The sequence below is a fragment of the Astyanax mexicanus genome, chromosome 10, assembly GCF_023375975.1.
Source record: "Astyanax mexicanus isolate ESR-SI-001 chromosome 10, AstMex3_surface, whole genome shotgun sequence".
NCBI classification, from domain to species: Eukaryota; Metazoa; Chordata; class Actinopteri; order Characiformes; family Acestrorhamphidae; genus Astyanax; species Astyanax mexicanus.
The window spans coordinates 50641061-50666353 of NC_064417.1; the positions used below are offsets into that span (position 1 = coordinate 50641061).

A 25293-nucleotide genomic window follows, 5' to 3' on the forward strand; every position below is an offset into this window, starting at 1 on the left:
CTGAATTCTCTTTTAATGTTGGTGTCAGACATCATGGTTCATTTTGTGTTGCGTTTAAACCCTGCCCACTAGATAGCAGTGTTGTACTTGTACTGTTTCTGGATCCTACTGTTTATCTAATTAGAAAAAACAACTACACTGTAAAACCCGACAAGTTGACTAAACTCAAAACATTTGTTGTAACCGATTACCTAATACATTTTAAGTTCATGTAATATAATTTTTAAGTACAGTGAACTTAACAAATACATATACATATATATTTTAAATTATATTGTATTCAGTCTTCTCTGGTTTCGTTCAACTATTTTTTAAAATACTCATAGAAAAGTAGATGAAAGAAAACAGTAAAGAATTAAAAGTACTGACAGCACAGCGAGAACACAAGAGTTACTGCAGCTCAGTAAATGATGCTTGTTCTTACAGCCTACAACACAAAGACCAAGTATTTAATCATAATAAGTGATCTACAAGTTTACCTAAGGTAGCCCAGAGGGAATCATTACACACTGATGGTGAGTGCCAGAAACTGTTGGACACACCCAGTATGCAAATAGATTGTGACAGAAGCCAATGGAAAAGAAGCTGCCAATGGCAACAGACTAAACTCAGTTATTATAAGTTGGTTCAACTCAAAGATCTCAGTTTGAATAGTACAGTATATGTGCCCACAAATTAAGTTCAACTAACTCAAAATAGTTGAGTATTGTTTAGAAATATCCAATTTTATGTAAAAGAGACTTAAATTTGAGTTCAAAAAGCTTCTGGGATTACAGTGTACATTTTATAAATATAGTGTATTTTTTGCTATGAGGGACTTTTCCTGATATTTTTTTTCTTTCGTGTATTGTGATCGAATTTCGAATTGCCATGTTCTTGTCAATACAATATCTGCACGCACGCACAGAGAGAGAGAGAGAGAGAGAGAGAGAGAGAGAGAGAGAGAGAGAGAGAGAGAGAGAAATAAATAAATAATGTAGGCCTATACACTGGATAAGCTAAAAATAATATTTCTTCTTCTGTTGTTTATTACACTTATGCCTGATAATCATTATCAAAAATGTTAATTCACCAGTAGTTTCCTATTAAATAAATGTATACGTCTAAATCAAATGAAATAAATATTATACTTTATAAATATTCTATATCATATTTGTATCAAATTTTATACGAACGGTTTCGTCACTTTCTTTGTCATTTGCTATGTTCTGTATATTGTGAAGTAATTACAGAATACACCTGCTGAACTCTTCCTATTGGTTGTACGTGTGTTCAGCAACATCAATATGTTTTAGATATTGTTTCCACCTATTTGACGTATTTTTTAAAGTAAATTAAACTGATTTATTGGAAGAAACTCTGAACGCTTTTGATTTTGACGTGATCCTACAAGCATTTTATTTTATGTATTTATTTTTTACACATTTTTATCATTCTGCATTAAATAATAATCTATATACCATTAACTGAATTAACTAGCACTGCATTTGAGTGCAGTATCCTACCATAATTCAGTAACGTGCTTCAGTGAGAGCTGTCAGAGTCGCGCCTCGGTCGCCCCGGTATAGCTCCGCGTGCGCGGCTTTGCTCTCCTCCAAACACGCGCTCCGCTAAGTGGAGAAAACGGCGGACTGTGACATGCAATTACTTGTTATGCCTTCTTCTTTCCACGCCCTTGTTCGCACAAAGCCCCGCCTTATTTTTTTTCAAAGAGCACTGTGATTGGCTGGTAGATCATTAGGGTTGTGTGTGTGTTTTTTTTAATCCACCTGTTTTCAGGTTTTCTGATAAACCCAGCGCTAAACTATTATCTGCTGCTGATGATGATGCTTTAACTGTAGTAGGCGGGGTTTAGGTGCGAGTGCGACCTGGCTGGTAGCGAATCATTGTGCAGTATAGTGCAGAAGACTGGTGGATATTAGCCAATCCCAAGACAGGAGGGGCGGGGTTATTGGGAAAAAGGGTGGGAAATGAAAAGCCCACGCGGTGGTGGCGGGCTCCGCGGTTGAGTGCCCTGCTAATGGAAGTACGGGGGCTTGCCTATGTTTTTTTTTTTTTTAGTTGGGGGTGGGTGGTGGGGGGCGTCTCCTGCGCACACACGGTCCATCCCTCTTCCCTTTGGGGCTTTAGTTTGCTTGTGTTTCGTTCCCACAGCTAGTCACATCGGATTCCTCTGGGAAAGAGCGCAAATCGGTCCCGTTTGAACACGGGGAACAGCGCGCGCGGGATCCGTCCGCCGCCACGAGGGTCTCCACCTCTCCCTTTGCCTGATTTCAATATCGCTCATTGATTTTGATTTGATCAGAGCATAAACAAAACAGAAAAGAGGGGAAAGGCAAATAAAGAGGAAAAGAGGAAGGTTGTGGATAATGACATCTGATCTATAGCGCGCCGCCAGAGCCGCCGCTGATGATCATCCAGTTTTTCTTAAAGTGACATTAGATTTTTTTTTATCTCTTCTTTTTTCGCTCACGAGCCATCAGTGAAGATCTGAAGATCTCACCGGGTATCTTATCTCTCACGCGTCTCCCAAACCTTGTGCTTGACAGCGCGAGATTGCTTCCACGCGCTACTTGTTTCTTTTTTTGTTTTGTTTTTATTTTCCTTTTCATTACATTTGAGTAATTTTTTGTACATTTTTGAGTGGACTAGAGAAAACCAAGGAACACTCCGAGACTCCATCTGACCTGTCCAGACTTCAGCCTCGATTTTTACGGAGAGATAATTTTTTTGTGGAGCGATCAGATTTTTGCCAGATAGGACAGAAAGAGAAAAAGAGAGACGGGGACTTGGGGAATAAATCTGGATAAAGAAAAACAATAAAAAGGAAAAGAAGAAGAAGAAAAATAAGTGACTTGGGAGAATAGACAAAAGTCCGCGTGCTCATGTTCGGGATCCAGGAGAGCATTCAGAGGAGCGGGAGTAGCATGAAGGAGGAGCCGATGGGCGGCGGCATGAACGCGGTCAGGACGTGGATGCAGGGCGCCGGAGTGCTGGACGCGGCCACCGCCGCGCAGAGGTGAGGAGAGCCGGCATCACTCCCCGCACATCACTCCCGAGCATCACCCCGCGCATCACCACCGCACTCTCCAACACACAGCAGCCGCTCCATCCTCACACCCAGCCCGGACAGCTCGCTCAGATCCAGCCGATTTAATTCCACGCTACTGTCCAAGCTCAGTTTGCAGTGTATAGACCCACGATTTATTATTAAATTTGATTTTAGATTTTAATGCAGTTTTTGCCACTTGCTAAAAACACGTGAAATGTGATTAAATTTGCTATAAAAGCTAAAACACTTTAGGAAAGTACCTTATGTCACCAGCTTATAAGAGCATATGCTTACTGATTGACTGAATGACAAAATAGAAACAAAACAAAATTGGCAAAAAAACATTACAAAGTCTAAACAAAAACATTGTAAAATTACGTTGAAATTGTAAGTGTGTGATGATAAAAAACAAAAAACCCTTCACCTCTTCTTCTACTCTTGAACTTGTGCCTTAAAATCTAACAGCTAACAGAATAGTGTAATTTCTCTTCTTCATTTCTTTTATTTTCTTTTATTTCATTTTATTAATGAACGCAAAAACTAAACTAGTATAAGCAATAAATAAAGTAATTGTTTTTTGATATCTGCATTTGCTATGGCGTGGACGAATATTATATTTTGTACTTTTTGTTTGTTTTTGGTTTATTTTAAATAAATAGTTATAATAATTTAAACTGTGTTAAATGAACAGCATGTTAAATCTAATGTAGCGTATTCTATATTCTATACTAAGACGCTCTAACAGAGCGATTTGACTTTGATTAATTAATGCTTACACAAAATTAGATCAGACAGAAGCTATCAAATTCAAATACAAGAAAACAATTCCCTGTCAACACACAAACATCCTGATTCTGATTTATTGATAAATCGTACATTTTCTCATGTAAACTGACGTGATGCTCGATTGTCCGACAGTGTTAATTTATATGCGTGTGTTTTGTGTTCGCGTGGCCGCAGTGGAGTGGGTCTGGCCCGGGCTCACTTTGAGAAGCAGCCGCCGTCCAACCTGCGCAAATCCAACTTCTTCCACTTCGTGCTGGCTCTGTACGACAGGCAGGGGCAGCCCGTGGAGATCGAGAGGACGTCGTTCGTGGGATTTGTGGAGAAAGAAAAGGCAAGTTGTGTTTTATCAGAACCGAGCTGAACCAGAACTCAGTAGGCCTGTGGATCTGTCTGATCACATGCAACACTCAAAAAGACAAAAAAAAATTGAAACGGATTTGTAGTTTATAATAAGATTTTGACCTTTTTTTAATTACCGCTTTATTTTTTGTTGTTCATCAAATACAATTTATTAAAAAAATAGGGCCCATACTTCTCATCATAGACCATCTTAGAAGCGAATACCCATTTAAAACCTCAAACAGTTTTGTATATAGTACTTGTTTTAACCAGTATTGAGTGGGTTTTATTTGATTGTGTCACATTTGATTTGTTCTTTTAACAGAAATTAATAGAATGTTTTATACAAAATTGCCGCTAAAAATAACCGCTTAAAATAAATAGACACAGGCGCAGTGTGTTGTGTTTTAAAGCGGCGCAGTCTATAGATTATATACTAATCTGCTTGCTTATTTGAAACTTTATTTTTTTGGCTTATTATTAATCATTTATTAGTAGGCCAGTTCTGGACACTTTTTTGTATAGCTGCTAGAGCCCGCTCCCACTTTTTCGCTTTCTCACTTTTCCACTTTTCTGAAGGCTAGATAGATGTCAGTGCAGCTCCAGTGCGGAGCGGACCGCGTGTGAAACGCGCACACACACACAAACACACACACACACACACACACGAAATATCCATACTATTATTTTGCTATTTCTGTTTTTACGTTTTCTCTTTTTTTCAATCTCTCAGTATCTCATTTCTTAGATTTTCTCAATCTCTCATTTCTTCACTCTTATTAATTTATTTATAAGACGCTATAAATTATTATACTATATTTACTGTGCTGTATGCTGTCAGTTCAGTAAATTTAGCTGTTAGAATCAGCAGATCTGTCTTATTATTAGGTTTATTATAATAAACTGGTTCTGGTTCTGACTGTTGATGATGAATGTCTTTGTTAAACCCAAAGTTTCAGAGTGGTCAGGACTGGATTGGGGATACTGGGGGTCTTACTGGAGTGGGATACTGGGGGTCTTGCTGGGACGCTGCTGAGAGGGGTCTTCCGCTGGTCTCGCGCTCTGCAGCAGTGGGACATAATGTGGACATTTGTTTGTTTTTGTAGGAACCCACCGGAGAAAAGACAAACAATGGGATTCATTACAAACTACAGCTCCTCTACAGCAACGGTAAGCACGTGCAGTCATTTCTTACGTAGTTCAAAGTATTTTTTTTAAGAAATCAGAGAATAAACAAGTTAAAAAAAATAGAAACTAAAATGACGTGACTAAAATTCGCTAAAACATTAACATTAACGCGATGAAATTAATTTTGCTTAAATCCGTTTGTTATAGTTTATATAGTTTAGTGTTTAGTGAAATCGTGTTATTATTCTTATTCTTCTCATCATCCTACTACTATTATGTACTATATCTTTGCTGTCCAATGAAAAACTATTATCTCAGGTATCTTTTTTTTTTTTAGCTCACTACCAAATTTAAACAGACAAATGTTCCCTTACACTATAACAAAATTTACTGATGAACGGACCAATAGAAATACTTAAACATTACATGAAATAAACTCTTTTTACATTGACCTCCATTGAAAGTTCAGAAGGTTTTTTTTCTCTCTCCTATAAAGTTCCGCTGTTGTGGACATGATATACTATTATATATACTTCTTCTACCGGTTTATTATTATTATTATTATTATTATTATTATTATTATTATTATTATTATTATTATTATTATTATTATTACATTCTCGATTTAATACGATTGTAATTTCTGTCGACTGTCTCGCGCTGTGTCAAACTTCAGATTGACAGAATTAAATTCATGAATTAAACACGTGACCTTCTGTTCACGTTTCTCATGCAGAGATCTTGAATCTTGTTGATTCAAATATGTTATAAAACGTTCCAACTTCCTGTTTATGAAGTATGATCTCCCTTTAATTATTCACCTCTTTATGAACCCTGTGCTCTCCTGACCTTTCCTGTCCTTTTTTAAGCTTAAGTTTAAATTAAGTTATTAGAATTTTATAAATTCCTCTTTCTAACAGGTGGTTTTGAGTTTAATGTGAAAACACTCAGGCTGTTATTCTGTCTTTAGTTCTTGTTTCTCTAAACTTATTTTACAGTAAATCTTATAATTATACAGTTTTGATAGTTATAATGAGATTAAAAACTTGAGATTGTTTTATTTTTAACAGTATATTAACCTAAAAAAAGTATATATATATATATTGCTATTAAACACTATTATTGCCATTTTGTAGACCATTCATTTAATGATATTTAATGAGAGTTGCTATATATTATTGATGCATTGGTATTTGCACAACTGGCCAAAATGTACAATATACAATATCAGTCTTTATCAGTAGATATTATATTTTTAGAGGTAGTGATTATATATTGGACATATAAGATATAATATAAATAAATAATTGTATTTTTATAGCAGAATGCATTGAAAAATAACTTTTTGAACAAAATAAAAATCTGACTATATATTGTAAATATATTTTTACATATATTTTTGTTAGCTCTGTTAATTATGAAATGACCATTAGCAACATCTACTGCACTGCTGCTCCTTTTACAGATCTTTCCATTGTATAGAACGTTTTTATACGCTTATACATTTTCTATTCGTTTGTATATGAATATATGTTTAAATATATTTTTTATTGTATTGTGTTGTTGCTGCTGATCTATCATTTAAATGCTATGTCCACAGTATACATTGTTTTTAATGGAAAATCTCTATTATAAGTGTCCAGGAAACACTGTTCAAGAAAACTTTGACTATAAAAAAAATATATACATTTAAAAAGAAACGTATTTTATAGTTAAATCTGGTTTAGTTTGCTAAACTATAGTTAGTTCAACTCGTAATTCTTTTTTCTTTTTTTTTTCTTTTCTGCAGGTATCAGAACAGAACAAGATTTTTATGTACGCTTGATCGACTCCATGACCAAACAGGTAAGGCATTATATATATATATATATATATATATATTCATAAAAGTGTATATAAAAGTACTCATGATTTGTTTTCCACTGGCTGAGTGGAAATTGCTCTGGAAACTGATGGAAACGGCAGGAAATTGTCAAAGTAAAATATCAGGAAACATCAGCGGTTGTCTGAGTATGTGTGTTTTGCGTATACACGAGTGTGTGTGTGTGTTGTGTACGAGTATGAGTGTATGATTGCGGTGGTGGTGTGAGGTGTATGCTATCATATGCACCCTGGTGAGTATGAGGTTGTGCTGTATAGTGAGCCTCGGGGGCCGGGGAACTAATATAGTGTCTAAATATGACATCCTCGCTCTGGGAAAGCATTTAAGATGACAGTTGATTGAATGTGTGTGTGTGTATTTCTGTGTGTTGTGTGTGTGTGTTTGACATTCACCTACTTAAATGCTCTTACTGTTTTTAAAACACACTATAGATTAGAATATTAAATTACATTATATTCAACTTTATAGTCATTGTGCAGCATTAGAGCTGGAATATATATTTAAAATATATTATCACACTATATTTCTTTTATTAGGTCAATGCTACATAATTCCAATGTCGATTAAAACGAATAAAAAGGGCAAAAACTGTCAGGAACGCTCAGAATGACTATATTTCCTACAAACTTCTGGAAAATGCATTTGCCATTTCACATAATGCATCCTTTGATAGATGTCAAAAAGCATCAATATTGAATTTATTATTTTATATTCTAATATACAGTTTATTGGTATCGGGACATACTGTTAAATAGGACAGTTTAATTATACATAGTTGATGTTCTTGCGCTAAAGGAAAAAGGACCAGCTTGCCGTTAAATAACAGAATCTAAATATTTAGTTTTACAGAAATGTATTAGTTCTTTCGCTTTTTTTATTCTATTAACGGAAAAAATGCTCAAAATCTGTCCCAATCTTTCGTAATCCTTAATCCACCTTACAGTATCTGTGTGGATAAGAATACTGCAGAACTGCACTGTGCAAATATGAATAATGCAATGATTATAGGAATACACAGAAAGTACAGTATAGTACAAATTTGAAATTTACTGTGTAATATCAATGTATTTTAGCAAATCAAACAGATGTTTAGTAAAATGTGCGTTAGATTATCTGTTCTCTGTGTCTTCACCAATTACTGACCAATTTATAATTTATAGTGGTTACAGTATGATTAACTTTAACTTTTGAGATCATCAGTAACAGAATAACAGAATATTAAACACATATTTTAATATTGTAGTTTTAATTTTAGAAATTTTATGAGGTTTGCTATTTTTATTCTATAAATGTTAAGAAATTCTGTCCCAACTATCCCTGCGTGGATAAGAATACTGTAGCACTAGACTGTGCAAATATGTATAGTGCAATAATGATAAAAATGTACATAACAATAGGTTGCTCTATGAGCAATAGTACAATATAATACAATAGTACAGTACAGTGTAGTGCACTTAAGCACAGTATAGTACACTAAAGCACAGTATAGCACATTCAAGCACAGTATAGCACAGTGTAGTGCACTAAATCACATTATAGTACAGCAAAGTGCACTAAAGCACAGTATAGTACACTTAAGCACATTAAAGTGCACTAATGCACATTAAAGTGCACTAAAGCACAGTATAGTACAGTATAGTGTACTAAAACACAGGAAAGGACATTATAGTACATTGAAGCACAGTATGGTACAGTATAGTATATTATATTACATTTTAGTGCACTAAAATCACAGTATAATGCAATAGAGCACAGTATAGTTTATTATAGTGCAGCGAAGCACAGTATAGGGCACAACATCACAGTATAGTACAGTATAGTACACTAAAGCACAGTGTAGTACATTTAAGCACATTAAAGTGCACTAATGCGCAGTATAGTATATTATATTACATTATAGTGCCCTAAAATCACAATATTGCACATTATTGTGCACCAAAATCACAGTATTGTATATTATAGTGCACTAAAATCACAGTATAATGCAATAAAGCACAGTATAGTTCATTATAGTGCAGCAAAGCACAGTATAGTGCACAACATCACAGTATAGTACAGTATAGTGCCCTATAGTACAATATAGTGTAATAAAACTCAGTAAAGCACATTATAGTACATTAAAGCACAGTATAGTACAGATTAGTGCACTAAAGCACAGTATAGTGCAATAAATCTCAGTATAGCACAGTATAGTGCACTAAAGCACAGTATAGTGCAATAAATCACAGTATAGCACAGTATAGTGCACTAAAGCACAATATAGTGCAATAAAGATCAGTATAGCACAGTATAGTGCACTAAAGCACAATATAGTGCAATAAATCTCAGTATAGCACAGTATAGTGCACTAAAATCACAGTATAGTACAGATTAGTGCACTAAAGCACAGTATAGTGCAATAAATCTCAGTATAGCACAGTATAGTGCACTAAAGCACAGTATAGTGCAATAAATCACAGTATAGCACAGTATAGTGCACTAAAGCACAATATAGTGCAATAAAGATCAGTATAGCACAGTATAGTGCACTAAAGCACAATATAGTGCAATAAATCTCAGTATAGCACAGTATAGTGCACTAAAATCACAGTATAGTACAGATTAGTGCACTAAAGCACAGTATAGTGCAATAAATCTCAGTATAGCACAGTATAGTGCACTAAAGCACAATATAGTGCAATAAATCTCAGTATAGCACAGTATAGTGCACTAAAGCACAGTATAGTGCAATAAATCACAGTATAGCACAGTATAGTGCACTAAAGCACAATATAGTGCAATAAAGGTCAGTATAGCACAGTATAGTGCACTAAAATCACAGTATAGCACAGTATAGCATACTAAAATTACAGTATAGTACATGTAAATCCAGTATACAGTATAGTGCACCAAAGCCTAGTATAGCACAGTTAAAGCACAGAGATTGTGATCTTATATACCCGTACTGTGAGTAAATCCGCTGTAATTGTGTTTATTGAGGGAGAACAGTGGCAGTGTTTGTATGGATGGCTGTATTATGGGATGTGTGGAGTGCACTCAGGGTTTCAGGGGTTTCAGGGTTCAATCTTCGACTTTCTCAAGCTCTAACCCCCCCTCACCCCCCAGCAGAACCCCAGCATCTCTCTGTGAGTGTAGAAGTGTGTGTTCTGCTGGAAACCGGATCAGTCAGGGGAAGGAAAGTGAGGCCCTAAACTGGTAACAGCTGAGTGTGCTTTAGCACGGCCCGTGTTTCACAACGTATTTAGGCAGGAGGATTTCTCTGTTATTTTTCCACCCGATCGCTGTGGGACTCTGAGCGCAGAGCACCGCTGCTCTTCCTCTCCTGCTGGCGACACGCTGCGGTTTTTCCACAGCCAGGAAATCCAGCTGGATTCAGAAACTCACATGTAGGAAAGAACATGATTTTGGCAGTGTTTTAATATTCCTATAGCTAAGGCACCTGTGAATCGTCCAGTTATAATAGAGGGTTATGAGCTGTGTTAGTTTAAAAAATTATTCCTACACTGATTTAATCAAAATCCCTGTGCTTTTAACACTATACATCACTTTAATACAAGCATATACATATATTTATATATATACTTAAAACATGTATCTCAACATAGAAGATGGACAAAAAACTTTCTCAACTGTTAAACTTTCTTATATCTTTTAATGGAAATCTTATTCTTTAGAGTTTTGGAGCATTTTTGTTTAATTCAATATCAAATTGACGTGATATCGTGACTCGATATACAGTATAAAGAACAACCATTGCACAAACAAACTCCAAAACAAGGTAGAGATACAAGGTTTTGTCAGACAGTTGTTGTTTTATTCTATAAATAAAATACAGACAACATTTCTCCCAAATTCCAAATAAAAATATTCTCATTTATTTAAAAGCATTTATTTGCAGAAAATTAAATGAGAAATGTCTGAAATCACAAAAAAACAAGATGCAGAGCTTTCAGACCTCAAAAAATTGCAAAATTAATCAAAATGCATCTTGGCATCATGTTCTCCTCCACCAGTCTTACACACTGCTTTTGGATAACTTTATGCTGCTTTACTCCTGGTGCAAAAATTCAAGCAGTTCAGTTTGGTGGTTTGATGGCTTGTGATCATCCATCTTCCTCTTGATTATATTCCAGAGAAACTCATCAATTTTAAGTGCTCTCTTATTTTTTTTCCAGAGCTGTTTTATAAAATCAATACTAAGATTAGCTATAATTCAGTGAGTTTTAATATTCCCTTAAAAATATGTATTTTGACACACAAATGATAAAAAAAGACACTGTACATTTCTTATATAATGTAAGTATGCTCTGATATTAGCTCTAACACTTGGGAGAATAGTGTTTTTACTAACTTTTACTCAGAATTCATTAATACATTGAATTAAATGCATTTGCAAAATTTGGAAGAAAGTTGTGTTTTGATGAGATTTGCTCTGAATAAACTGAAAATAGCTGTTTTTGAGAATTGTGTATGTTCTCAGGCAGTCAGTGTGTCAGTGGTGTGATCTTGTCTCCAGGCTGGAGGTGCAGGTAGACGGGTGTGGAGGTGTGATGAGGGGTAATTGGCAGGTGTGAGCAGGTGATACAGGTGTACAGTGCTGTAGGCCTGTGGTGATCATATGGAGCGACACTTGGCTCATGAAAGGGTCATCTACTGTAACTGCCAGTAAACTGTGTGTATCTACTGTACGTGTGTGTGTGTGTGTGTGTGCATTTGTAGACCCTATGCCATAAGGTAATTTATTAATAATTTTAGTCATTTTTGTTAATTTTTGTTTATATAATAATGAAAATGATACAAAAATACATATATATCAGAAATAAAAAAAAATTGCTGTAAAAATTTAACTGCTGTTAGAAATTTGGTATTTATAAGAGTGTAATAACAATGTAATATTTCTATTATATTCTCTATTATTAATCAATGTGATCAATATATCAATTTATCATATATTGTAATGACTTTGACCTTTTTTGTAAAAAAACATATTTTGATTTAAAAGTAATATATTTGATCACAGCAAATCACTGTATATATAGGTGCTGTATATATGGTATGTTTTCTAGCAATTCCACAGAATTCCTTATTTTCTGATCCTTATTATTCCTTAGTTTTTTTCATTATTTTTGTGTATTTTATACAATAATAATAGCAAAATGATAATATAATAGCAAAATAATGCAATTAAATATAACTTTAAAAGAGCAGTAAACGTTTAATTATTAGGAATATTCCAACATTAGAACTTGAAAACAGTCTAAAAATCTGAATTAAATAAAACTATTGGTTTAAACAAAGTCGGCATACTGATTCGTTAATCCAGTGTTAATAAGCTTTTCTTACTAAGTAAATTTAGTAATATTAATATTGAGATTAGAAAGTTTATTGAGGTTATGCCTCTATATTATAAATTATACAGTTTAGCTATAATGTTATTATTGTGACAGGCCTGTATGTACTGTATGTTCTTGGGTTTGGCACAGTGTGTGTGAATATCGCCAACATTTTTTAATATAGTGAACAATATTATACTCTGAAATATGGTGCCATATCACCCACCCCTAATTATCACATCAGGGTATTATTTTTTACAGTTTTTTTTTGCAAAAGAAAAAATCACACTGTTCTCATTTCCCATTATATATCTAGAGACAGATTATATCTGTCTATTATAATTTATTATACTTTAATCCTGGATATATGGAGATATATGGAGTGCATTATTAGTATTATTAGTATCATGACATTCTGGATCATTGACTTCTGTTATAAATCTGATCAAATTCTTGAATGTTTTTTAAATATCTCACTTAGGGGGGTGCCATATCATATCGTATTCAATAATATGATTTAATTATTATTTTGTTGCAGTAGTGTATAAAGTAGTTTTGTCATATCGCAAAGAGTATCGTTATCGTAAAAATACCATTGAATATTGTGATGTAATTTTAGGGCCATATCGCCCACCCCTAGTATGAAGCGATTGTTGTTGTTTGAAGCTGATGATAATGTTGGCGCTGGCTGTCAATGTGCCGGGTTATTGGGCCGTGTGTGTGTGCCGGGTTATTGGGCCGTGTGTGTGTGTGTGCCGGGTTATTGGGCTGTGTGTGTGTGTGTGTGCCGGGTAGATTTATAAGTGTGTGTGAAAGGCAGGGGCGTCCGGCCGCAGGAGTAAATATGGGGGCTGAAGGACGGGTCCACTGCACACTTTCTCAAAACGCCACCTCAATAAAAAGCCGTTTATCTCCCGCCTCTGTCCCCCACTAACGCATACATCACCCCCTGATTTACTGCCGGCACACACCACCACCGCAATACCTGCTAATCATCTCACTGAGAGAGAGAGAGAGAGAGAGAGAGAGAGAGAGAGAGAGCTTTCACCCTCACTTGTGAAAGCTCAGGTTTCTTCTGAGCCCAGTTCGCAAAAAGAGCCGTCTTCACTACATTTCCCAGAACACCCTGCTTTAAGCGGACCCTATAGTACTTGCATAACAGCATGAATAAAAGAAGTTTTAATTAATTAATTAGTGAAAAAAAGTTTTTTACAGTCATTGAGCAGTATGTGTTATGTTTAAAAACAGAAAATAATTATAAGGAGTTTACCTATTAATACCTTTTTCTAAATTGTAACAAAAAAAAAAAAAAACGATAATTAATCATACACAATGTATTTAACAGCCAAAATTATTTTTAAGAAATATCGGCATTAGATTAAATTATATTTATTTTAGTGGTGTAAAGAGTTAAATCCAGTATGAATCCATGTGGTTATCCAAATTCTGACTGGTACACATACTTAATGAATGTTAAGTCTTTAGGTTAATATTCTCAAAGGCTCATTTTACTAACTGAATATTAAGACTAAATGTGCTAAAAAGGAGTTAAATCCAGTATGAATTAGTGTTATATGTAGTAATTTACAGTAGGTACTGATGACTGCACTGTTTTGTAGCAGTGATGGAATAATAAGTAATAAGTGTTCATATTACTGAATAATGATCTGAACGATCAGACTGTGGTATAAGGATATCATCCAGTATGAATTTGCAGTACGTGGTCATACAGTCAAATCAGCACTAATTAGTGCACCAATTCAACTCAACTACAGAATGAGTCAAAACAGCCCACAAATAGTGCCGCCTTGCGAGATTGCTAACTGTACGCTAAGTTTCAGGTGTTTTTTAGGGGTTAATCTGATTTCGAACAGCTCCAGCTTCTCTCTAAACCTCAGTGCGGTGAGATCCGGGTCGAGCCGGGCCGAGCAGCTCTCACAACGTGTTTAAGATTTCCCATTAAACGGCCGTAAGCTGCTACAGAGGAGCTACAGAAGCGGGTCTGGCTGGCTGGCGGTGGCCCAGCGGTGCGCCACTGTTACAGAGCAGGTTTATGGAGCTGTTCTACACACACTTCTCATTAGCACTGGGGGAGTCCGCGCTGAGAACTCACTTACTGGCAGTGTGGAGAGAGTGAGTGTGTGTGTGTGTGTGTGTGTGTGTGTGTAGACCACAAGTGGGAGTTGGGGAAATGGGGTGTGTGGGAAAAAGTGAAATGACAGAAGGTGTGTGTGTGTGTGTGTGTGTGTGTAGGGCTGGGTATCGTTTAAAATGTTTTAAAACCGATACCGTTACGATACTTTCAATGATACTTTTTTCAATACCTTTTTTCTCAATTATATATATATATATATATATATAAAAAACTATAATTATTTGTACAAGTTCAGTGCTTGTATTTCCCTGTATTTTTGGGAATGAGACAGTTACAATAGTGTATTCTGGTTAACTGTATAATTCAGATTTACTGTATTATAATATTTCAGGGTGGAGTGCAAGAAAGAGAGGGGGAGTGAGCGAGAGACAGAGCGAGTGAGTGAGTGAGTAAGTGAGCAAGTGAGTGAGCGAGTGAGAGACAGAGTGAAAGAGCGAGCAAGAGACAGAGCAAGCGAGAGACAGAGCAAGTGAGCGAGCGAGAGACAGAGCAAGCGAGAGACAGAGCAAGTGAGTGAGCGAGAGACAGAGCAAGTGAGTCAGCGAGAGACAGTGCGAGTGAACGAGAGACAGAGTGAGTCAGCGAGAGACAGTGCGAGTGGACGAGAGACAGAGTGAGTCAGCGAGAGACAGTGCGAGTGAACGAGAGAAAGAGTGAGTCAGCGAGAGACAGTGCGAGTGAACGAGAGAAAGAGTGAGTCAGCGAGAGACAGTGCGAGTGGACGAGAGACAGAGTGAGTCAGCGAGAGACAGTGCGAGTGGACGAGAGACAGAGTGAGTCAGCGAGAGACAGTGCGAGTGAACGAGAGAAAGAGTGAGTCAGCGAGAGACAGTGCGAGTGAACGAGAGAAAGAGTGAGTCAGCGAGAGACAGTGCGAGTGAACGAGAGAAAGAGTGAGTCAGCGAGAGACAGTGCGAGTGAACGAGAGAAAGAGTGAGAGGAGGAGAAGGAGTAAGCGAGAGTGGAGCGAGCGAGAGACAGAGCAAGAGACAGACTGAGCGAGAAAGAGACAGAGCAAGCAAGTGAGCGAAAGACAGAGTGAGAGAGCAACAGACAGCGTGAGTAAACAAGAGAGAGAGAGAGAAAGAGTGAGTGAGAGACAGAGCGAGAGAGTTTGTGTGCATCAGAGCACCTCACTGTGCATGCTCTCTGTGTTTGGCGTGTTTTATGCAAAGTATTGAACATTTTAGACCTTTCGGTACTCGGTAGTACTGAGACATTCCGGACAGTGCCTTTTTGGAATTAACTTAACTTAAATCTTTCTCATTTTCTGGCTTTCACAGACATATTCGGTCTCTTTCCAGCTTCTGTCAGAGTGTCTGTATGTTAGTTTGTAAAGAATGAACCAGTAGTCCTTGTAGAACTGTTAGAACTAAAGGTCGGAAAGCAGGTCGCAGTTCTCGAGAGCGTTGGTCGAGGTTTGAGCTCAGAGGAGCTCCGGCACAGACACAAGAGCACCGCTATTTCTCCTATTACAACTCAATGCAGCGCTGCAGTGAATTTCAAGCTGTAATTTTACTTCTTTAAAAGTAGAAGTAAAGGAAATCCTACGTAGTGCTGCTTTAAGACTTTTCGGTACTCGGTAGTACTGAGACATTCCGGACAGTACCTTTTTGGAATTAACTAAATTATACTTAAGTACAGCAGTGATGTAATTTTTTTTTCCCAGTAGATACAGATACAGCATTTTAGTACTTAAGTACATTTTTAGAAGTAGTTCTGCACTCTTAGTATACAGCTCTGGGCTTGTGTAGCACTCAACAGTCTTTCACCAGGAGGTACACTACCAAACAGTAGCTCCTGAGAGCTTTCTTAAGGGCAGCAGGGGAAGCACAAATTTTTACTTTTAATCCCTGTTGAGCAACAGAATATATATTTCAGTTTTCCAAATGAAATACATGCTAATATATATATTTTCTGTTTGCATGCATGCTTTATATTTTATTTATGATTCATGTGGAAATAATGGCAGATTTAACGCCTCACTTTGCACGGTGTGTGAGTGGGGCGAATACTTGGATAAAGATTTGCTTGCTGTTTTCTCTGACATGTTGTACCATATCTTGACTTAATTCACTCCCACACACACACACACACACACACTCAGCAAGCCAGCAGAGAAAAGAAGAGGCAGGCAGAAGTGCTGGGTGTCAGGATGACAGGCGGTATCTGTGATCAGTGGCAGAGCGTGAGATGTATCTGATGATGAAGATGGTGGAGTTCCTCTCTCTCTCTCTCTCTCTCTCTCTCTGTGAGCTGGGGAATAAAGGGGAATGCGGCGCAGACACAGTGCAGGGTGTACGGTGAGGCTAACAGAGTCAGAAGTGTGTTTTGGTGTATTTATAGAGGATTGTTTACATGCCTCAGATGCGCTTGTCACTTCAAGGCGGTGGAGGCGGGTCACAAACGAGCGGTGATGCTCGGCGCGTGCAGAATGAAATATGTATTAAAAGCTGCGTCGGGTTCTAATGAAAGCTTCAGTCGGAGCTCTGTCATGCATGTTTCATGCTCTCCTGGCCTTCCTTAAGCAGCTCTTTGTTCACACAGCTCTGGGATGGAGCTGCAGGTACGCTTCGGCTCCCCTGTTGCTCGGGGGGGGTGTAACTGTGTGTGTAACTGTGTGTGTGTGTGTGTGTGTGTGTGCAATTATATCACCGACACGTACACAATGTATTTATTTAACAGCTGACATTCTTTTTAAGAAATATCAGCATTAGATTAAATTATATTTATTTTAGTGCTGTCAATCACTTGTGAATGAATTGAAATGAATTACAATTATTTTTTTAAATGCTGGTATTTCCCTGTATTTCTTGGAATGAGTCATTGTCAAATTTAAATAATCAACATTGTCGATTATATTGATTAATCGCTGCTGCCCTACATCAGGGTACCACCTTTTTGCTGTTTTTAGCAAAAGAAAAATTCACACTGTCCTCATTTCATATTTGTATTTTTCGCACTATAAGGTGCACCGGATTTTAAGGCACACTGTCAATGAACGTCTATTTTCTGGTCTATTTTCATACATAAGACACACCGGATTATAAGATGCATTTAATGCGACACTATAAGGAACTTCTAATTCAGCAGGTCTTGCTGCTGGGTGGTGATAAGTAAAGCTGAGTTAAGTAAAGTTAAGCTAAGTAAACAAAACTGTAATAAAAAAAGACTTTCTTTTAAAGTCAAACTGGATGCTTGATTTTAATCTACACAGATTTCTCTACTGAAAACTGTTTGTTTGTGTGTGTAAGGCACTTCCATTTATTTACAGGAAGCTTAGAATCCCAAATTTCTACATCACTAAGGCTGGAGCATTAGCATTACTGGCTAGTGTTCCAGTGAGCCAGGGCGCTATCAGCTAGCTGTTCGTCCCATGTAGCTTGTTTTAACACAGTAAACATGCAGACTACAGTCTGATAATACTCACCTCTGAAAGACAAATAACTAGCATGGTTAGCAGCTAATGCTAATGCTCGTCCAGTAGTGCTAGCCGGGGTTAGCAGCAGGCTACAGGCCGATAATACTCAGCTCTGAACAGGAAAATAGCGGTTACTGCTAATGCTAATGCTAGTGCTAATGCTGCTCCAGCACCGGTGCTGGAGAAACTTCACAGAAACTCCTGTGAAGTTTCTCCAGCACCGGTGCTGGAGCAGCATTAGCACTAGCATTAGCATTAGCACTAGCATTAGCCAACAGTTTCATTTAATTAAGATATTTAGACTGTTTTCAAGTTCTAATGTTGGAATATGTTGGAATATTCCTAATATATATATATATATATATATATATATATATATATATATATATATATATTAGGAATATTCCAACATATTCCAACATTAGAACTTGAAAACAGTCTAAATATCTTAATTAAATGAAACTGTTGGTTTAAACAAAGTCAAACATTCAAGTAATTAACTCTTGATGAGTTCAGCACAGCTGTTAACTGAAAGCCTGAATTCCAGGTGACTCTCCCTCATAAAGCTGACTGAACAAATCCAGCAGAGATGTGCAAAACTGTCTAATCTAAGCAAGATATACATATAAAGCATAATCTGGTTTGTTTAACACTTTTTTTACATGTTTTTCTTGATCGTTTGTATGAGTTTATCATTAATCTACAGTGCAGAACATTTTAAAATAATAAAATAATGAAACTCTCTCTCAGTAGAAGGCTGGGCTACGCTTGTGTCTGCAGTCACTAGTGATCAGGGCGTTTATAAGCGTGCCCGTTTTACACTCAGACGCCAGAAACACTTCCCCAACATCAACACAAACGCAACAAAGTGACACAAATCTCCTGTATTAGGCATTTCCTGCAATCAGGAGCTGTTAGGAGCTCTGCTGATGTCAGATAGGGCATGAATGGTGCCCTCTGTGCTCGGCCTGTGGCCACTTAGACTTAATACCACTCATATGCAAATATTTAGACACACACTCTCTTAAAGGTCTCCTAAGAACAGGGGAATTAAGGCTCCTTCATGGCAGGAGGGGGTTGAATTCTGTGTGTTTGCTCATTTTTATACATGCATTACTACGAATTTAGTAGCATTTTGAATAAGTTTTTTTTAAACAGACTGGATTTTTAAAGAAATACTTAGCCATAGGTTCCTTAATAAACATTTATTTGTGCATCATTAGTCCTAGCATTAAGCACTATTAATAAAATACTTCTAGGACTGTCATGTATGTGCACCAACCCAAAATGAACAAAGGAAAGGTAAATATCATATATTTATGTTTGAGTGAGGCTATGCAACATTAAAAACCAGTGGGGAGGCGGAGTCAGCATGTTCTGTACAGACTAAAGATGGACCCAATATACTATAGATATGAGGGAAATGCTGGTTTCTCATTTAAACTTTTATTCCACCTTAAATTCTGCTTTATTTAAGGTGTGTCTGACATGCACTAGCTCCAGACTGTAGGTTCTACATTGTTTAAAGTTGAATTGGTCCTAAATTGGTGTAAAATTTAAAAGACAGGATCCATTCATATATAAAAAAAAATAACCTTTGCAAAAATATTGTTTTGCAATACTGTATCGATTCAATTATTCAACAATAAGAGCAAAATATCCACTGCTAATCATTAGTTTTCATGAAAGATTGATGGTAGACAATTAAAAAAGATTAGCGATTAGAAAATTGAGCTTTTCTTTTACTCAGATTTTCTAAATAACAGTTAATAGTGAATAATAGTGAATAATAATGTTGCATTTTCCTAAAATTTGATTTAAAAAAAGGTAACACTTTACTCTGCACTGACTTTGGACTTGATATAACACAGTGGACCAACACTAGCAGATGACATGACTCTCCAAACTGATCCCCTCTGCTGACAGCTTTTATGTAGATGCGGATTTCATTTTCCAGCAGGACTTGGCGCTTGCACTGCTCACACTGCCAAAAGATTTGCCTAACAATTTGTCTTATATAATATTGTAATTTTCTGAGACACTCATTTTTTGAGGGGTTTTCATTGGCTGTAAGCATTAACATAATCATCAACAATCAAAGAAATACATGTTTAAAATAGATCACTCTGTGTGTGATACATCTGTATAATATATGCGTTTCACATTTTAAACTGATTTACTGAAATAAAGTAACTTTTCAATGATATTCTAATTTTTTATGATGCACTAGTATACTATATATACAGTTATGCCTTTTGGTTTCGATACACCATTTCAATGCTTTGCAGTGTATGGTATTAATAACAGCTCAATAATGTCCAGAAATCTTTTATACAGTCATACAGGATGTTATTTTTTAGTTTCCTGTTACGTTTGATGATCACAGGCCGGTACACAGATCCCTGTGGTTCTGCTGCAGTGTGGGGTGGGATTACACTGGTGTGACTGGGCGTGGGGACTGGTGTCTAGAGCTGAAGTGGAGCAGTGTGCTGGTGAAGTGTGTGAGAAGCTCGCTGCACCTGCAGAAGGTTACTCTGCTATTGTTTAGGTGGCCCGAGCCGGACCCCGGAGGAAAAATTGCAGCACTATTTTTGGAGTAGAAGCAGAAGAGAATGAAAGAGAGAGAGAGAGAGAAAGAGAGAGAGAGAGAGAGAGAGAGAGAGAGTGGAGATATTATTCAGAGTGGAGATGCAGTTTCTGTGATAAATGGAGGAGCGTACATATGAAACGACTGAGGCAAAGTAGAGGACATTTCTGTGTGGCCCTGCCCTTACACATACTCTCTCGCCCTCTCTCTCTCCCTCTCTCTCTCTTTCTCTTTCTATACATACCACAATAATTGATTGTGGTGACGGACAGTTCTGGAGGAAACAGGAGAGTTGAGGTGCACATTGAATTCTGCGTGATTTTATCAGCCGTGGTTTTATGTTTTTTGGATACAATCCGGGTTAGCACCCGAACATCCCTTTCAGACAGCTTCCTCTTACAGCGTCCACAGTTAATCCTGTTGGATGTGGTTGGTCCTTCTTGGTGGTATGCTGACGTTACCCTGGATACCGTGGCTCTTGATGCATCACAAAGACTTGCTGTCTTGGTCACAGATGCTCCAGCAAGACGTGCACCAACAATTTGTCCTCTTTTGAACTCTGGTATGTCACCCATAATGTTGTGTGCATTGCAATATTTAGAGCAGAACTGTTTAGGACAGCAAATGAACTAAAAACTTAAATAATTATAGTATTGTGCAGAACAAAATGAGCAAAATAGCATGAATTGGTTAAAGCAGAGGGAAATTGGTAAGCAGTGATGGAGATAAACTGAACTTTGAAAATGGTTCCAAATGGTTTGGAATTTGTCTGTAGTAAAGTCTCTCTACTGCAGCAGCATTTACACACTTACACACAGCACATTCACACTTTCATCATCATAATAACTAGAAAAAAAACACACAGTAACACAGAGAACTCTGTAACTATTAAAAGCAGAAGTTCTTTTCTTTAGATTAGAAATTACAGATGAAGTCAGAGAGCAGTGAGTACTGTTTCCTACACCTTCAAATAAAGACTCTTAGAAACTGGAGAAAAAAAACTGCTACAGGAAGACATTACATTACATTACATTACATTTGGCAGACGCTTTTGTCCAAAGGGACTTACAATAGTCAAGTACAATGTAAAATAAGTTTAAAGGTAAAACATCTTTGGATAGGGATAAAAGGAGGTCAAAGGGGAATAATAGGATAGAGGAGTGAAGGAGAGGAAGAAGGAAATGAGGTTAGAAGTAGTTAGTGTGTTAGAGGTGTTAAGAGAGTAAGTGCTCTTTGAAGAGCTCTGTCTTCAGGAGTTTATTAAAGATAGCGAGAGATTCTCCTGATCTGGTAGTAGAAGGTAGTTAGTTAGAGGTGTTAGGAGAGTAAGTGCTCTTTGAAGAGCTCTGTCTTCAGGAGTTTCTTAAAGATAGCGAGAGATTCTCCTGATCTGGTAGTAGAAGGTAGTTAGTTAGAGGTGTTAGGAGAGTAAGTGCTCTTTGAAGAGCTCTGTCTTCAGGAGTTTCTTAAAGATAGCGAGAGATTCTCCTGATCTGGAGACGTCTGGCTGACCCACATGTAAACAGCAGCTTTAGCCTTTAGCTCAGATTAACATGATTAAGGACTGAGTCTGACAAGAGTTTAACTGCAGTAATAAAGTAGATTGTCTGGCTCATACAGCACTGCAGCTACTGGACTATTAAACAATATGTAAGATGCAACAAAAAACGAGATGCAGAGCTTTCAGATCTCAGATAATGCAAAAAAACAAGTTCATATTCATAAAGTTTTAAGAGTTCAGAAATCAATATTTGGTGGAATAACTATGATTATTTTTGAATCACAGTTTTTTTCATGCATCTTGGCATCATGTTCTCCTCCACCAGTCTTACACACTGCTTTTGGATAACTTTATGCTGCTTTACTCCTGATGCAAAATTTCAGGAAAAAAGCAGTTCAGTTTGGTGGTTTGATGGTTTGTGATCATCCATCTTCCTCTTGATTATATTCTAGAGGTTTTCAACTTGGGAAAATCAGAGAAATTCATCATTTTTAAGTGCTCTCTTATTTTTTGTGTGCTCAGAAATGATACACAGAAATGGTCCACTGGTTTTAGGACCCTATTAACATAACTATGGTCTGTTAAAGTGCCTGTAATGAAGACCAAAGATGATCTGGAGCATCCCGCACCATTAAAAAACAGACCTTCTGGACTTTTGGCACGTTTGTCTTCACCAAGACAAGTCGGATATATTTGTCTTATTCTGTATATTACATAAATCAAAATGATATCTCTGTGCATTTTGTACTTCTCTGGTTTCTTTGGTCTCTCTCTCTCTCGTCCACCCTCTCTTTCTCTCTCTCTCTCTCTCTCTCTCTCTCTCTCTCTCTCTCTCAGCCTGAGGGTCAGAGCTGTGGGCTCAGACAGTGATGCATGCTTGTACACTTTTAGAGGACCTTGACCCTCATTTCCGCTACGCTAGAACCAAACAAACACACACTGCTGATCACCAGCATCCTCCAGCCTCGGCAGCAGCGCAGAACACACACTCAGACCCACTGAGCCGCTCCAGAACCCAGATTACAGAACCTGCGGCCGGGTTTGTTTTCAAACAAGTGTTTGTGGGTAATTGAAAAAGGCTGGTGCACTTGTGACTGGGACCGCCTCTCGTTAACGGCTGTCTGTGGGCCTGTATTTTTTGCGTGAGTGTGTGTGTGTGTGTGTGTGTGTGTGTGTGTTTGGGCTAGTGTGTAAGTGATTCACGGCTGTGGAGGACATGTTGTGTGGAATGAGGGTGGAAACAAAGCTGAGTTTTTGTTTTTTTTTGGACGAAGTGTTGACTTAGCCAGATGGCTCACTATGCTCCAGTCTGGCAGCCCAACTGCTCACCACACACACACACACACACACATATATACACACACACATGCTAACATTTACATGCACATGCAGATTCACATACAAGCTGAGGAACACACACACACACACACACAAATACACACACACCCTCAAATCTAGGATGATCTGACTGGAGCTGCACAATATAATCTATTATAATATAATAGGACGTGCAGTGTCACGTAAAGCAGGCTAAACCAAATACACACCATGATACATATCATAACTTGTGTGATGTAAAAGGAAAATTGGGACTGTTATAATCTCTCATTTATTTCACTCTAGTATTGGATACACAGAGCATGTTATTATCATTACAAACAGGTGTTGGATAATGAAACTGAAACACCTGGTTTTAGAGCACAATAATTGATTGTGGTGACGGACAGTTCTGGTGGAAACAGGAGAGTTGAGGTGCACATTGAATTCTGCCGTGATTTGATCAGCCGTGGTTTTATGTTTTTTGGATACAATCCGGGTTAGCACCCGAACATCCCTTTCAGACAGCTTCCTCTTACAGCGTCCACAGTTAATCCTGTTGGATGTGGTTGGTCCTTCTCGGTGGTATGCTGACATTACCCTGGATACCGTGGCTCTTGATGCATCACAAAGACTTGCTGTCTTGGTCACAGATGCTCCAGAAAGATGTGCACCAACAATTTGTCCTCTTTTGAACTCTGGTATGTCACCCATAATGTTGTGTGCATTTCAAGATTTGACAAGCTGCCACTTAAATTGGGTCTTTGAGCTCTTAAGAGTGCTTAACCCTTCGCTGCTCCCTCAACTTGGGCTGCAACGATTAGTCGATATAATCGACAATGTCGATTATTTAAATTTGACGACTACAAATTTCATTGTCGACTAATAGTTGTATTATTAACAGTACCGTATCACACAAAGTGCTGAGGGACACAAAGTACTGGCCTAAACACAACAGATTACATATTTAATCACTAAATATCAGTAATTTCCACATTTAAACCATATCCAGACATTTAAATTACATTTAAATTCGTTTTTAGAGATGGAAGACATGGCAGAAATAATTGTTGATTAATCGACTAATTGTCGATTACCAAAATAATCCTTAGTTGCAGCCCTACTCTCGACACTGCAGTAATAGCAGCCCACTGCTCTGTGTGTGTGTGTGTGTTACACAAATTAAAGCCATGGTGAACATGATTGTCTGGTGTTGATACCCTCTCACACACTAACAGAAGAATGTGTGAGTGTTTACACAGCTCTCCGTCTCTCCGTCTCTCTGAATCTGAGCTGGGTGTGGTGCACATATTTTAGGGCCGAAGCCGAACAACATCCTCTATGGGGTGAAACGATTGGACAGTACTGCAGTGAATTTTCCCGTGGTGTTGAAACTCTTCCCAGATGCCTCGGTAGGGTGGCCGCTATGACACAAGCTGCTCCGCCATGACGCAGCGAGACAGCAATCTGCACAGCGCCGCCATCAAAGCGCCGAGCACTGCGACTTTCTGGGCCTGGTTTTAATTGGACTTAATGAGAATGGCGTGATGAAATATTGCCAGCAATTTGTGTCTCAAATATGTTCTTCTAAAAATGACTTGCTGGCACGGCCTGGTACCAAATGGCGTGTTGAGGAGTATCTATAGGAATACAGGAATTAATGCTAGTTTCAGGTTCTTTTTAAGAAATATCAGCGTTAGATTGTTAAAATTAAGAGAGAGAGACAGAGAGACAGAGAGAGAGAGACAGACAGATGACGCAAGCGAAGGAGAGAGAGAGAGAGAGAGAGAGA

At 37.6% G+C, this 25293-nt stretch overlaps 1 protein-coding gene across 4 annotated transcripts in view; it reads left to right on the top strand.

The window, feature by feature from the left end:
• The first annotated feature begins 2120 nt into the window (after window positions 1-2120).
• ebf1a (EBF transcription factor 1a) overlaps window positions 2121-25293 on the top strand; it is a 273661-nt gene continuing 250488 nt past the window's right edge. For 3 of the 4 annotated variants that reach the window (XM_049483892.1, XM_049483893.1, XM_049483894.1), the window contains exons 1-4: window positions 2121-3019; window positions 4013-4169; window positions 5284-5347; window positions 7095-7150. In XM_049483892.1, the coding sequence (XP_049339849.1) occupies window positions 2886-3019; window positions 4013-4169; window positions 5284-5347; window positions 7095-7150 (411 nt within the window). In that variant the 5' untranslated portion in view covers window positions 2121-2885. The remainder of the gene's footprint in view (window positions 3020-4012; window positions 4170-5283; window positions 5348-7094; window positions 7151-25293) is intronic. The other variant, XM_049483895.1, reaches the window with a different exon arrangement.